Source organism: Lissotriton vulgaris, chromosome 6, assembly GCF_964263255.1.
Source record: "Lissotriton vulgaris chromosome 6, aLisVul1.2, whole genome shotgun sequence".
Taxonomy (NCBI): domain Eukaryota; kingdom Metazoa; phylum Chordata; class Amphibia; order Caudata; family Salamandridae; genus Lissotriton; species Lissotriton vulgaris.
The window spans coordinates 664,618,620-664,633,967 of NC_141694.1; the positions used below are offsets into that span (position 1 = coordinate 664,618,620).

Here is a 15,348-nt window from a genome sequence, read left to right on the forward strand (position 1 = left end):
TCGCTTGCTCTAGAGTTAACTCTTCTAGTTCTTTTTGCTCTTTTTTCAACCTTTTCATTTCTCTCTGTTTGGATTCTTTCCGCCAATAACGAAAAGAGTCAAACATTGCCGGCCGGGCTTTCTTCCTAAACAATTTCGCTTCTAGATTGTCGAGAATCTCTTGTTCAAAACTACCATGCAGTGGCCAACTAAGGACACCATCCTTCTTACAATAACGGACCCATATCTCATTATAAGTTATAGGACCCACACCATACTTACAATATAGGTCATATAGGGGAGTCCCAATCGGAGGAACCAGACAGGAATCCTCTAATCGTGAGTCACTGTTGCAACTAAAACAAGACAACATTTTCCGACTTACCATTTTCAGTCCGGAACACAAAAAACAAACAAACACGGAACAAATATGTGCACTCGAACCAAGAACTTAGGCCTACCAAAACGAACTGATGTATCGATACCCAAAACTGAACCAAATAGATTATCGTAACCAGAACAACTAGTGATAATCTTACGAAACCAAACCAAACCAAGAACTGATCAAGGATTTTTAACAATCCTCACAAAAATAACCAGCTAGCTATCACTAAATACTTAACTGAGTCACTGAAGACGTCACCAAGGAGAAACCCGTCACGTTTCGCCGTACTAAGGACTGCACCACTTCGGGTCCAAGACAGGGCGACGGTCAAGGCAACGGCCCACTGCAGCCGTCCTGAACGGGAACCCTCGTGGAAGAGAACTTCAGGGCCACTTTTGCGATATGCCGGGATCGATGAAGTGGGGCGCCTCCCTCAGGAATCTTCACACGAAGCTTCTCGAACTCTTCAGGCTTTTGGACCGGTACCGAATGACGTCGCCCCACGTTGGGCGCCAATTGGAGTTCTGGACTTTTTGGTTCCGTCCAGAGGTGTCAGGGTACAACACCCGAAGACCCCGGAGTCCCACCTGCCTTGGTGCACAAATGAACAGAAACACGGGCTTCTCGATGGTGGCGTCAAAGACCAAAGGTTTATTACTGCAGGGACACAGAAGTCACAGAATCTACACACGGGCAGAATCTAGGAGACTGTTCAATTTGTACAAAGTGGGTTGCTCCTTATATACTAAAAATTGTGCTCTAGGCAAATATTTCACATGTCGGTACATTCCCAAACCTTTTGTGTCTCTAAACAATAAATATTTGGCGTTACACAGGAACTGTCGATAATATCTGATACCAAACATCACGAAGAGGGGTTCCCACCAGTCCATCACAATCCCTTGTCAATATTGTATTCAAGAGCCGGACCGCCTCATCGTAAAGTTCGTTACCTCCCCCTAATAAAGGCCCAGAAGGAAAGGAGTAGAGCCAGGTGCAGGAGATAGAAAAGCGGGATAAGAGATGTTTGTGGGTTGTAAATGGGCAAGGCTACCGGCTTCGGCCGCCTAATCATGATCAGGTACAATGGACAGGAAAACCAGTTCAGGTGGGCTGGCCTCGGGCAGAGGAGGCAGCCTTTGTCGAGTCATGCAGCTTCAGCGTGATCTGGTTTAAGGTGCACGTGTCATGTAAGAGGTGAATCTCCGGCTAAGGCTACGTGTCTTTGATCAAAGTGAAGTAAATGAAATGATCAGAGGCTATTGCATATGTGAGGGCAAGGAAACACAAAATGGCGGCCACGATCTAAGATGGATGCCGTGTGTATATCAGAAATGTGTCAGTGGAAGGAGTGCTCTTGCTCGTAGCGTAGCGAAAACACTAGGATATACTAAATGGATCATTTGCGGTTCGCTGATACTAATTTTATGTATTTCCGACAAACTTGAAAACACGGGTTCAAGTCGTCACGGAACCGTCACGGAACCTCACGGAACCTCAAGGTGCTGTGATAGCTCAGCTCTGTTTACTATCAGAACCAACACAACCCTTACAGCTCCTCATTTGAACCAAAGCTGCATGACCCAGTTCAGGATGGACCTCGCATTGCAGCTCTCACAGCTTCTCAATTGAACCGATGCAGAGTGATGCAAACCTCTCGTCACAGGGCTTGCAGCTCCTCATCCGAGCTGACGCAAGTACGACGTAACTCGTCGCAGGTCTTAGCATAACTAATCGAAACCAATGTTGCGCCATGCATCTCTATGCAAGGCCCCACATAGCTCCTTGGAACCGCCATTGCACGGCACAGTGGCCCACATCAAGGACATAAGGTACAATTTTCAGTGGGCCTAACCTGGTCCCTGTATACAGACTGTGCTCCATCACGGTCGGCCTGAACTTGTCTGGCGTGACCAGATAACCACAGGTGAGGCTTTGTGCTTTTTAGCACTATTTACCCATAAACTTTAAAATTGCATATCTTTGGTTCTATGAATTGGATTTTTGGCGTTTCGGTGCCAAATTATTTATTAAAATCTACTCTATTTTTCTAGATTGATGTGGGATTTTCTTTTGTTCTGTTTTCACTTGAATACTGTTTGTGTGCTGCATAAATACTTTGCACATTGCCTCGAAATTTAGCCTGCCTTCTTTTGTGCCCAGCTACTAGAGAGTTAAGTACAGGTTAATTTAGTGACTTTTTGTGGTTCAGCCTGAAAAGGATTGTGAATGTTGATTGAGTATGTTTCACCCCCCTCAACCAACAACCCAATTTCTCACAGATCCATTGATGTCCTTTTGAAAGTTTGTATCTTTATCAGATACCGCTAAGTTTTCTTCTAGTGATTACTCTTCTTTGAAAGATTTGTCAGCATTAAGAAGGGCTCCTGCCACTACATACTCCCATCAGACTGTGCGTCCTGGACAAGGTAACACCTACCATGATCGCTAATACTACACCTAGGTTGTCTCTCCACGTGTTGTCGTGGAACGTCAATGGTCTGCTAGATCGGCACAAGCGCACAGCGGTACTACGATATGCGCAGCATCTCCACATAGATATTCTTATGCTTCAGGAAATGCACCGCTTAGGTAACTGCTGCCCCTTCTTGGCTCACTACGGCTTCTCCAGGGGCTCGTGAGGGGTGGCCATCCTCCTGAGGAGCACCTTGCTCTTCGTACTTTCCCAAGTGATTCGTCTGTGACAGTTTTTGGGTCGCTGGCTGGCTTCCCTCCCACTCTCATGTCTATATATGCTCCCTCCCCCTTGATGCTCACGTCCACACTTGCGCACACGGCTGCCCTGTTAAATAATGCGCCTGTGTGCAACATGGTTGTGGCGGGTGATTTTAATGCAGTTCTAGACCCGGCCCTTGACACAACGGTTCCTCCCTTTGCTGCTGGCACGGCGCGCGAAACAACTGAAGAGTTGGTCCGAATCCTTTTGTTTATGCGATGCATGGCGCACATGGCACCCCCACATCAAACAATTCACACATACCTCCGCGGCCCAAAACAAACACACACACACATGCACACACACACACACTCACTCACTCACACTCACACTCTCTCTTCATCCCTGCGCTTGACTGTGCTGAGATTTTAGACGTCTTCATTCTGCCCAGAGGCATCTCCGATCACTCTCAGTATCCCTCAGCACTGAGGCTCCCCCTCCTTCGGCCCGCCAAACATGGAGGATGCACGCCTGGTTTCTCCAAGATAAAGTTGTTGAACAAGTGGTGGGGACGGAGCTTAAACAGTATTTCGCTAATAATGAGTGTTCTGTAGCCTCCCTGGGTACCCTATGGGAGGCAGGGAAGGTGACCATAAGGGGCATCACTAAAGGGCAGCTAAGGACCCAGAGGCAGGCTCAATTGCAGGAGATCTCATCCAAGGAGGCACAGGCACTCCGCCTGGAACAGCTACTATCCACAGCAGACGATGTCGCCCAAGCCCGTCAGCTTGCCCATCTTCGGGACGACATTTGACGGTTATCCCTGGATTCAGCTAAGCTCCTGTGGAGGTCTTCGGTGGCGAGATTCTAAGGTTGGGGGGGAAAAAAATGGTGCGATCCTGCACAGGCAGGCCACATACCCCAGGGCGAACCATATTATCTTGGAGGTGGCTGACGAAGCTGGAGGGGTGCACTGTGCCCCTCTGGAGATGGCCAACACCTTCGCAGACTACTACCAGAAACTATACACTACACAACCCCCTGAGCTCTCACTCGCGGCCTTCCTTGAGCGGGTGGGGTGTGTCTCCCCAGGCTAGAAACAGCCATCCAGAAGGATTTGATCATCCTATTTCACACAAAGAAATCGAGGAGGCGATCACCCTCACCTCCTCGGCAAGACTCCAGGCCCTGATGGTCTTCCTCAGGAGTATTATGCGGCATACCGAGACACGCTAATCACCCACCTGAAAAGCTTATTCCGCGAGGCAGTGAAGAGGATCCTTTCAGCAGGAAAAGGACATTGCCACTATTGTGGTTCTCCCAAAATCCCAGCTCCCATCTCGTAGCTGTGCAGACTATCGTTCCATCTCCCTCTTCAAGATAGAAATTAAATTGTTTGCCACCATTCTGGCTCAACAATTGAAACCTTACTTGACCGTGTTGGTCCACCCGGACCAATGCGGGTTCATGCCTCACAGGGGGACCCGCCACTGCCTGCAGCGGCTGCGGCGGCTGCAGCTGGCTCTTGCCCACCGGCACGTGCTGACCCCGTACTTAGCCCTTTTGTCTGTGAATTTCGAAAAAGCGTTTGATTCGGTGGACTGGACATATCTGCAGGATGTGTTGGCTGAGATGGGATTTGGGCCTCATTTCAGGGCTCTGCTCCGTGTCCTCTACGCCCACAGAGAGCGCGGGTGTTGGTCAGTGGGGTGCTATCGGAGGCCTTTCCCATCGCCAGGGGCACTAGGCAGGGTTGCCCCCTCTCTCCATTGTTATTTGCCCTGGCGATGGAGCCCTTGCCTTCCCTGGTGCGTGCTGAGGATCGCATTCGTGGCTGGGAGTGGGTTAATATCGAGGCGGATAAGATCGCACTGTATGCGGATGATGTCCTGCTCTTCATGGCTGACCCTGCCTCCTCCGGGCCACAATGCTTACAGATCCTACACTCTTTTGAACAGGCCTCAGGCTTGCGACTAAACCCTGGGAAATCGGTTCTGGTCCCCTTACATCTCTCTAGGGAGGGCTTGGAGTGGCAATCCACTATACCACTTCGGCGACAATCCTTTAAGTATTTGGGGATATGGATTACCCTCCTCCCCGAGCTGGACTGGGCTCTTAATGTGGTCCCGTTGGTTAAGAAGGCCAAGGAAAATCTCATTAAATGGAAAACGCTTTCTCTGAAATCTCTGGGGAGGGTGGGCTTGTTTAAAATGATGCTCCTCCCCAGATTTCTCTATGTCCTTCAAAATACCCCCTTCTGCTTTCCCAGGACTTTGTTCCGGGAACTGGATAGTTTAATTACCCGGTTTCTCTGGGGTGGTGGGAGGGCACGCCTGGCTCTGTCCAGCTGCTGTATTCCCTCCTTTGATGGGGGTATGGGGATGAGGCAGAGCACCTCTGAATGGACTATATAGGCAGAGTCATTCACAGCAGCTGCCCTCCATTGTTGAAGACAGAGCATATGACCCCCTGGAAAGGCGGAGTAGTCATCCTTTTGTGTAGATCACTCTCCTGCATGGTACTCAATGTGTGGACTGACACAGGGGTGGTAAGCATTTATCAAGCTGCGCGTGGGCAACAAGGTTATATCCACAGGCGCTGTCAGACCACTCTCCTAACCACCTTATGGTGGACATGGTACTGTTAACATTGATCTGTAAACCCTGGTGTCTTAAGTTTTCACAATATAAGTTTCCTGATGTCAAAGCCCTGCTTAAACCTCACATCACCACCTACCTTGAGCAAGACAAAGGATCGGTCCCATCAGTGCAAATGCTTTGAGTAGCAACCAAAACGACTATCCAGGGACATCTCATGAGAGGCACCGCCCTAAACAACCGAAGGAGGGTGTCCAGACTCTCTGGAAACAGAAATGGCGGATTTGATGCACCAATATACAGTGGCCCCCTCTGTGTCAATTAGACTGCGCCTCGAAAGGGAAAGTGGCTCTACATGTGCTTTTCACCTCAAAGGCTGAATACACCTTCAAAAACCAAAGGCCTACCATTAAGAGCTGGGTAAGATGACGGAGTGGCTGCTACCGTGTGCCTGAGGCAAAGATAGGCAGGGATTGCTATCCTAGCCATCAAAACAGACTTGGGTCTACTCGTTGGATGCCTGCAGGAGATGGTCTTCATGTTTGGGAGATATTACTGGATGCTCTACACTCCAGAGGTGATCACTGATCTGACTCGAATAGAAGAGGAGATTTTACAAGCCATTTCCACCCTCCCAAATCATAGGGGCCCTTGGGAAGACAGCTTCCCTACGGACCTTTCTATCAAAGCCATTGTCACTGCCCCCCCCCCCACCCCCCTTCAGTGGTAGCTAACAGCCTATTTCCGTCCTCAACGGGGACATATAAATTCTGGCTGGGATCCTAGCAGCTTTTCTAAGAAATGGCTTGCCAGCGCTTATACACAGCACACTAGTGAGGTTCATCCTGGGGCTGTTGTCCTCGAGTCACCTTTGAACTCTGACCCGCTGTCTATGGTTAGCCATAGACCTACTGGAGGCGGCTCTGGCCCTCTCACTAGACACCTAGAAGGCATTTGACGGCTTAGAATGAGGTATATCTTTTTGCAATTTGTCCTTGGCCGTGACTTCATTGCCAAGGTGCACTAGCTATATGATCCCCAATCAGCACAGGTTAATTGTGTAGTTTACAATCCAAAGGGGGATGTGTGTCCACTGTTCCCCCTCCACTCCTCTTCCTCCTGTCCCTGAAGGCCCTGTTGGCAGCCCTGCATCAGTTGATAGAGATTGTCAGTATCCCCACCACTGGAGGCCCATCGCCTATCTATCTATACTTGAACGATATCCTTCTCATACTTGTGTTTCTTTCTACTTCCCTCCAGGCGCTCTTGAGGATAATTTCTATTTCTGCTGCAAAAGCTGACGACAATACCCTCCCCATCTCCCGTGCTACTACCAGGGCAGATACCTCTTCCAGTGAAAACCGTCACACTTCAAATATTTAGGGATCTATGTTACTAGAGGCTTGTGACGCATGGTTATATACACGAAACCCACTGACAGGAATAGCACATTACTATTCTCCAGTTTTCACCCCAGAAGTTTAATCACAAATTTACCATATTCTCATTTTTTGAGGATCAAAAGGATCTGTTCTGAAGAAGAAATTTTGACTCATCAACTTATTATACACCAGAAGAAATTTGAACAAAGAGGGTACCCCTCCGACATCCTTCAACAAAGTGTCGATAGATTGGCAATCAAAAACCGTGACTTACTTCTAGCCACTTCACCCAAGAAACAAAGAACTTCATACACTTTTGTTTCGAAATTCTCTACCGCGTCTAACTACATCAAGCGAACCATCCTCAAAAGGTGGGACCTTTTACAAAATGAAAAAGAGTTTAATGGCATATACGATGAAAAACCTACATTTGATTACACTCGGGGCAAAAATGTGTTGGATATGATTAAGACACCTGCCAAAACTATAGAGTCTGACACATATAGAGGTAAACTTAAATGCCATAATTGCATACACTGCAATATCATTACAGGCAATACACTATCAAATCCAGTTACAGGTAAAAAGATTTCCTTGAAACATTCTGTTCATAATCCCATCACCATACTCCTCTTTTATTATCATTAACCCATGATCACATAACATAAAACAGCAATTCCTGTATTGGTACATATTATAACTTGATGACTGCAATTCTACTGGTGACATTGGTGCTCCACAGATCACGGTCATAACCCAAAGAGAGACTCCCCCTTCAGTGATTTACTGCTATCCTAATCCACCAGAATTGAATACATACCAATGTATTTTATGTTTTAGGACTTTGGCCCTGACGAAGGGAAAACCTATTCCCGAAATGCATTGGGCTCCGGTCTTCCTGAAATTCAAGCTACATGATAATTGATCATTTGTATTTTCGATTATTGTCAATACGATTACATGAATGCAAAGATATATTAATGTACAAACTCTGATGTTGAATCATTGTAAAAATATACATGTATATGAATATGTACTACATTTAGAGTAACAATGTTGTAATTGTTTATTCTATAATTCTGATTCAAGAGATTTATGATAAATGGACTCTTAAAAATGCAACACGCATCGTTTATTGTCTGAGAATTTTATACTAACAGTGGAACTTAGTTTCCCCCCAGGAACAGTGCACACTGCTTGCAGGCCGTAGTCTGCATACACATATAGTTATGCCATCACGCGGTATTATTGGACAGAATGTCGATGGGGGCTTAAAGGGTGTTAAAGGTATTCCGCTCCGATTACTCTTTTTCGACATGAGCACATTTTCCACCTGTGCCATTGGTTCTGCCCCCTCTGTTTCCCATAGATCCGCCAATGCCTGGGAGAGGGTCAATGTCTGATCTCCTTGGTTCAAACCGCTATTGGCAGTTGGCTTGTTTGCATTTTTGATTTTGTAAAATTGTTTCAATTATATCTTCCTCGTGGCCCTATAGATATCAGTTCGTGCTGCCACATAGTTCAAGTTGGTTTTTGGCGCAAACGTAAGTCCCAATTTCAAAATATCCTCTTCCCTGTCTGTTAGTTTCATTGGGGTGAGGTTGATTATGGTCTTCCCTGTTGTTGTTACTGCTTCTTGGACCACTGGCCCCGACCTCTCCATTTAGGCTGCCCTCCGTTGCCTCGCCCTCTGCCTCTTCCTCGCGGTGTAGTTCTTCCGTTTTCGCTGTAGTTTTTTCGCGTCCCAGGTCTTGGAGACTGAAGTCGGTCCTGGCATAAAAAACTGATTTCTTCACCAGGAGAGGGCCTTTTCCTCATTACATTTGATTTTGCGCCCCATTTTTCAGACTCTGACCCGCTTCCTGCTTCCGAGCTGAAATCAGACATCGTTGAGTCAGTTTGATCCTTGCGGGCTTTATTTTGAGTCCCCCTTTCCCGCATTGCAGGTTGTGTTTTACCCGACATTGTAGTGCGTAATGAATCATACCGTTTAGAAAATGTGAAGATCTGTCAAAGTTCATAGTCCTTTCGGTTCTTTGAAACTTGTATGTTTTTCGGTCTATTATTTTCTCTTCCTCCTTTTTTAACCTTATTTTCATTTCTTTTAGTAATTTTTCTTTTTCATCATCCGGACCCATGGATTCTAATTCCTCATACAGAGCTGAAATTTCTTCAAGGATCTTGGCGCGGTCAATGTCGGCGTACTTTATTAAGATAAGTACTTGTCGCCTGGAAGCCTCCAGGTTTATATCCGCCCATTCCCTCATTAGGTCCGGATTAGGGTTCTCATAACTGGGAGCTGTAAGGATTCGAAGTCCCCGAGGTATTATGTTGACATCTATATACCTCTGAAGGGACTTCGACTCCCACCATTTGCTTTGTTCCTGACGTGATTTCTTCTCCAATGCTTTTATTTTATCATGCAGTGAATCATTTCTGGGGCCACTGGCATCTTCCAACTTATCACGAATAGCCGCTGGAACAGGAAGGCTATCCGAGAACATTGTGCTCGCCCTAGCCTCTCGTTCTTTTACGCTGTCGGCCGACATTTTAATATGCTGCTTATATCAATGCGGGTTTCTCATTGCAGTGCGACTATTATTTGCTTTAATCACAGTTAACCCCGCGCATCCATATGTACTCTCCTCCCTCGGGTACCTGGTATAGCTGTTTCCCGGCGTCCCAAACCTCGTCCCAGTCTCCACGCGCCCACTCTCGGGTGCAGCTTCCTCGGGGGTTGTTTAACTTCCGATTGCTTCTCCTGTTCCAGGGGGTCAGACGATATTCTCCCTCACGGAAGTTCTCAACTGTCCAGGTGAACCCGGACCGGACATCACTTTGGAGTCGACCTCTCAGCTCCTACTCCTCAAGCTGATTGTTAGAGAGGGTCCCGTGTATAGCCGTGTGCTATCAGGACGGCTAAATATATGAACGACCTCCGTCTCCTGTGTGCGATCGTCCTCCCACGATAACGCTCTCAGAAACAGACACAGACCAGGTAATTCGGATGCTGCTATTCTTTATATATATATATATATATATATATATATATATATATATATATATATTTTCAAACAAAACGCCCTTGCGCTCAGGATATGCACACAACAATGCTCCCACCAAATTCATGGTCCTTTAAAGCCTCTTTGCAGCATGCTTGCCCTTTGTCCCGCTTTAGCACTGATCCTCGACGCGCTTCGAGGCAAACGCCTCTTCATCATGAATTTAAAACGGAGGCAGGGAAGGCTCACCTGATGTTAGCTTTTCTTTTATTAAAAGACTCCGCCCACAATGGGTTTGGATTACAATTATCGCCATGATGCATGCTGGCACATGTAGTTCAGGTGAGTATTAGTGAATGTCCTATAGTAGGTTCCAAACCTCTGTTTGCATTGAATCTTTCGTAATGCCTTTTATTGGGTTGGCACTTCTGGGCTGCATGTTAGTTGAGCAAAGGAACATCGTGCCACAGATAGCAATCTTTGCCTTCCCAGCCCTTCCATTTGAAGTGGTGCACTTCCTGTTACCGCGGCTCGGGCAGCCCCGTTCCAAAATGTTTTCAAACAAAACGCCCTTGCGCTCAGGATATGCACACGACAATGCTCTCACCAAGTTCATGGTCCTTTAAAGTCTTTTTGCAGCATGCTTGCCCTTTATCCCGCTTTAGCACTGATCTTTGACACGTTTCGAGGCAAACGCCTCTTCATCATGAGTTTAAAACAGAGGCAGGGAAGGCTCACCTGATGAATCACTTTTCTTTTATTAAAAGACTCCGCCCACAATGGGTTTGGCCTACAATTATCGCCATGATGCATGCTGGTACTTGCAGTTCAGGTGAGTATTAGTGAATGTCCTATAGTAGGTTCCAAGCCTCTGTTTGCATTGAATCTTTCGTAATGTCCTTTAGTGGGTTGGCACTTCGGGGCTGCATGTTAGTTGATCAAAGGAACATCATGCCACAGATAGCAATCTTTGCCTTCCCAGCCCTTCCATTTGAAGTGGTGCACTTCTGTTACCGCGGCTCGGGCAGCCACGATCCAATATGTTTTCAAACAAAACGCCCTTGCACTCAGGATATGCACACGACAATGTATATAACCAAATGTCCTTCTTGCGAATGAGTAGAGACCACTCAGGGGAACACTTTGGAAGCACGCTTTATTCCTTGTGTGGCGAATGTATTTCGGCAATTAAATCAGCCTTCTTCAGCACCCAAGTATCCAGGAGGTTTCCAACAAACAAACTTGAGTTCTGCCGCCCTCTTATTCGTTGAGAGCACACTCCGCCCCCTGTGTAGATTTCAGCTCACCTGTTGTCAGTTCACATAGTGGATGTGGACTGCAACACCCAGAATGCATCGTGATGAGTCCAGGTAGGTGCTCCATGGGGAGTTTTAGATTTAGACGGTTTTTGGCAAAACAGTTCGTGAAAAAACAATTTGCTGCTTGTGATGGAGCAAAGCACCTCCTCGGGTCCCCAAACCGCCTCAGCCTCAGAAATCGTGTGTTGTGTCCGGCGGGGGCAGTAATGACAATGCATGCCGCCCAGCATGCCGTTAAGTAACCTCAAAACCGCCTTCTATTCTCCCCAAAGTCCATGGCGGGCCCCGACCTTCTAATACCTTAGACACACGAACAGCCGCCGCGGCAGCGAAGCCAGTGACATCAGGGCCAACTTGCAAGGCGGGGGTTTTTAGACCGTGTCTCTGGCTGACACGGAAACAATGCAACCAAATCTCCTTCTTGCAAATGAGTAGAGACCACTCGGGGGAACACTTTGGAAGCACGCTTTATTCCTTGTGTGGTGAATACATTTCGGCAATTAAATCAGCCTTCTTCAGCGCCCAAGTATCCAGGAGGTTTCCAACAAACAAACTTGAGTTCTGCCGCCCTCTTATTCGTTGAGCACGCTCCGCCCCCTGTGTAGATTTCAGCTCACCTGTTGTCAGTTCACATAGTGGATGTGGACTGCAACACCCAGAATGCATTGTGATGAGTCCAGGTAGGTGCTGCATGGAGAGTTTTGGATTTAGACGGTTTTTGGCAAAACAGTTCGTGAAAAACCAATTTCCTGCTTGTGATGGAGCAACGCACCTCCTCGGGTCCCCAAACCGCCTCAGCCTCAGAAATCGGGTGTTGCGTCCGGCGGGGCAGCAATGACCATGCATGCCGCCCAGCATGCGGTTAAGTAACCTCAAAACCGCCTTCTTTTCTCCCCAAAGTCCATGGCGGGCCCCTACCTTCTAATACCTTAGACACATGATGTACGGGTCGTATGGTTCGTTCCGATATATTAGTTTTTTTCAGAGTTGGGGATTACTTTTATAAAGTTGGGATATTTATTACTATTACGGTGTTAATACACTTATTAGAGTTACTACAAGTTGGGAAGTTAACTGTTTGACATTTATAATTTTTTTCTGTATCATTTGAAGGTGAAATAGGGAAAAATGCAGAAAAATGTCAAATACAGTGGGACAATCTATAAATCTACAGAACATTCAAACAGCAATAAAAATGGGTCAATCTATATTTAGATGTACAATTTTAGATGTTCAAAAAAATGAGCATGTATTGCTCAATATTGGTGGGAGAAAAATCCACCTATGATTGCAGGAAGATGGTAACATTTGTAGGATTGTTGTCAGTTGGAAGCTGTGATTAATGAGCAAAAAGGTAAGAAGGCACAGTTTAAAGTTCACAAAAAATGCGGCATTTTGAATGATGAAAACTGGATTAATAGAATACATTTAGTAAGACTGACTGTACCTTAGTCGCCATATGAAATCCGTGTGTAAACGGGTTGTTAATGTGTAGCCATTAACTGTCTTCTCCTCTTATAAAAATCAGTAATAAGAAAAAACTTGAAAATATAAAACAATTGTGTTTTTCAGTACAGTATCATTAAACATTGGCTGAATGCTACTGAAAAGGAATCACTCCAAACCTCTCCCAAATCCACAATTCTTATTTCCATTAATCAAAGTGTATCATATAAAGTGGTCCAAATGGAACGAGGAGATCAACTGCAAAGTTGGAAATAACAATTTTGTGTATTCAAGTATCATAAAAAAGGATTTAATTGTGAGGAGTTTTGATACACAGGTTGCATTTATGCAAATGGTGTGTAAAGCTTGAAAATGTATCTATTTTACTTCCTCCTCTTTAGGGTGGATATGGAGAAACATGTGAAGTTTTGATTCAGCATCATCCAAGACTATTTCAGACAATTGTTCAAATGACTCAGAATGAAGATCTTCGTGAAAATATGGTAATGCTTCTGTTTATTATAAGTTTATACAAAGAAAAATGTATACTCCTGACATGATTGTAGAGAAAAAGAATAATTTGTATGATTTTTTTGTATCCATTTTTTTATGAGCTCTCTGTATTAATCTCTTGGAGCAGTTAACCCCATATTCTCTTGGGGCAGTTAACCCAATACATTTGATGTGAAAAAAGTTTGGTTTCTTACATGACAAAATTAGCGGGGTATATTTTCTTTCTTCTTCACAAATCCAAATGTATTAATACTGATCCTGTTAAATGGTGGTGGAAACATCACTGAACACATTTCTTCTCATTTGACTGGGCTACGGGCATTTCCAGACCCATCCTGCCACCTTCTATCTAGAGTCTTCTTTCAAATGCTTCTTTCTCTTATGTCCTCAAAGTAGGGATCAACAATGACTTTGTCATAGTCTGTCTCTAGTGGTATCCGACTACTAGCCTAAATATGTTTTTAATTTCTTTATTTTCTGGCATGCATACTGCCAGCATGATCCGCTTTCTTCTATGCAACATGGTTGAACACTATCACTGTTTAGAAGGTAAATTATTCAACCATTATTTTTCCCAAATCATCCAGGCCAGAGTCCTTTTACCACATTGGCCAGGTCAGTTACCAAAGGTCAAAACAATTAGTGGCAATTGGAGCATCCATTGTAACAAGTATTTCCTTTGTAACTCCAAGAACAAGGTGCTTTTGTGAGCTTAGTAAGTACCCATGACCTCCTTTTAGAGTTTAGCTTTCAAACCGTAGAAACACTGAAAAGTCCAGGAATACTTTCAAAGTTTGATGACGGTCTGTTAACTCGGATTTAGTCAATAAAATATGTAGATTGCCCTTCTGTGCGATTCACATAAAATGAAATAGGACCTTTCAGTGCTAGACGGTCTGATGGTTTACTAAAATATTATAGCTCAACAGTAAAGTGCTTCAAATCAGTGTCAGGACAGTTTGACATTTCTTATGTAGTAGCAGCACAATTCTAGTGGATGTGTTGGAGAGGGGCAAGGACAACAAATGCATTTCCCTGAATGCAGTTTAGGCAGTGTTTGTCTGGCTTGGCCCATCAATTCAGAATTGCCACGACGGCCTCGGCAATTATACTGCTGATAGTAGATCAACAGGGTTGAAAGTTACTGGACCTCCCACAAGCAAAATGGTCCTGTTGCTAAACTGGAGGGATTCACCCCAGAGTCTTCTTAAGCTCTTTGGTCGCTTCTCATTGTCTTGTACATAGAATGTAGGGATGCTCTCACAGGTGAGATGCTGAAAGATTTTTAGACTGGAAAATATACTATTGTTATGTTTAGATCATATACTCCGTAGATTCACTCGTCCTTCACTCGGGTACTGTCAAATTAAAGTGGGTTTGTTGGTGTGCAGCAAGTTATCGTCTTCTGATCCTAGACATGTATTAATTATTGCAAACAATTGCGCTATCCACATGTGGAAGGGTCTCTTTTGTGCACTGCCAGGTTCCAAATGGAAATCAAAATTCAATCATTTAATCAAAGAATCAACATTTTGATTCTTTGATTAAATGATTGAATTTTGATTTCCATTTGGAACCTGGCATTGCACAAAAGGGACGCTTCCACATGTAGATAGCGCAATTGTTTGAAAGAAATTTAGAAACATTATGTCTGTCTTGATAGAGTGTTTCTTGGGTTGTGCTGAGCAGCCTCATTAGCACTTTGATCTGCGGGAGCTTCTAGTCATAATGCAGCAGGGTCCTCATGGCAGAGTTTATATCCTAGCAGTTCTTTGAGATGGGTTACAGCACATTTTCAGTTCACAATGCAGTCTTCTTCCATTCCCCTAGGTTGTAAACTTTTCATCCTCCTCCATATTGTCTGCCTCTGATCTTTTCCTTTAAACTAGTGCACAGAGCTCCGCTTGTAGTACATTATGGCCCTGTTTCTAGGGCCAAATTTTATCTCAAGTCATTGACAATTGGTGCCATTCCAACCCCTCGCTTAGGTCTTGTGTAGTGCTTTAACCCGTTCCGTGCTTATGACTAGCTGAGTTCGTCATGAGGCA

The 15,348-nt window shown here is 45.2% G+C and overlaps 1 protein-coding gene across 2 annotated transcripts in view; it reads left to right on the plus strand.

The window, feature by feature from the left end:
* HACE1 (HECT domain and ankyrin repeat containing E3 ubiquitin protein ligase 1) overlaps window positions 1-15,348 on the plus strand; it is a 285,154-nt gene that overhangs the window by 108,496 nt on the left and 161,310 nt on the right. For both annotated transcript variants that reach the window (XM_086926665.1, XM_086926666.1), the window contains exon 9: window positions 13,189-13,290. In XM_086926665.1, coding sequence (XP_086782791.1) covers window positions 13,189-13,290 — 102 coding nt within the window. The remainder of the gene's footprint in view (window positions 1-13,188; window positions 13,291-15,348) is intronic.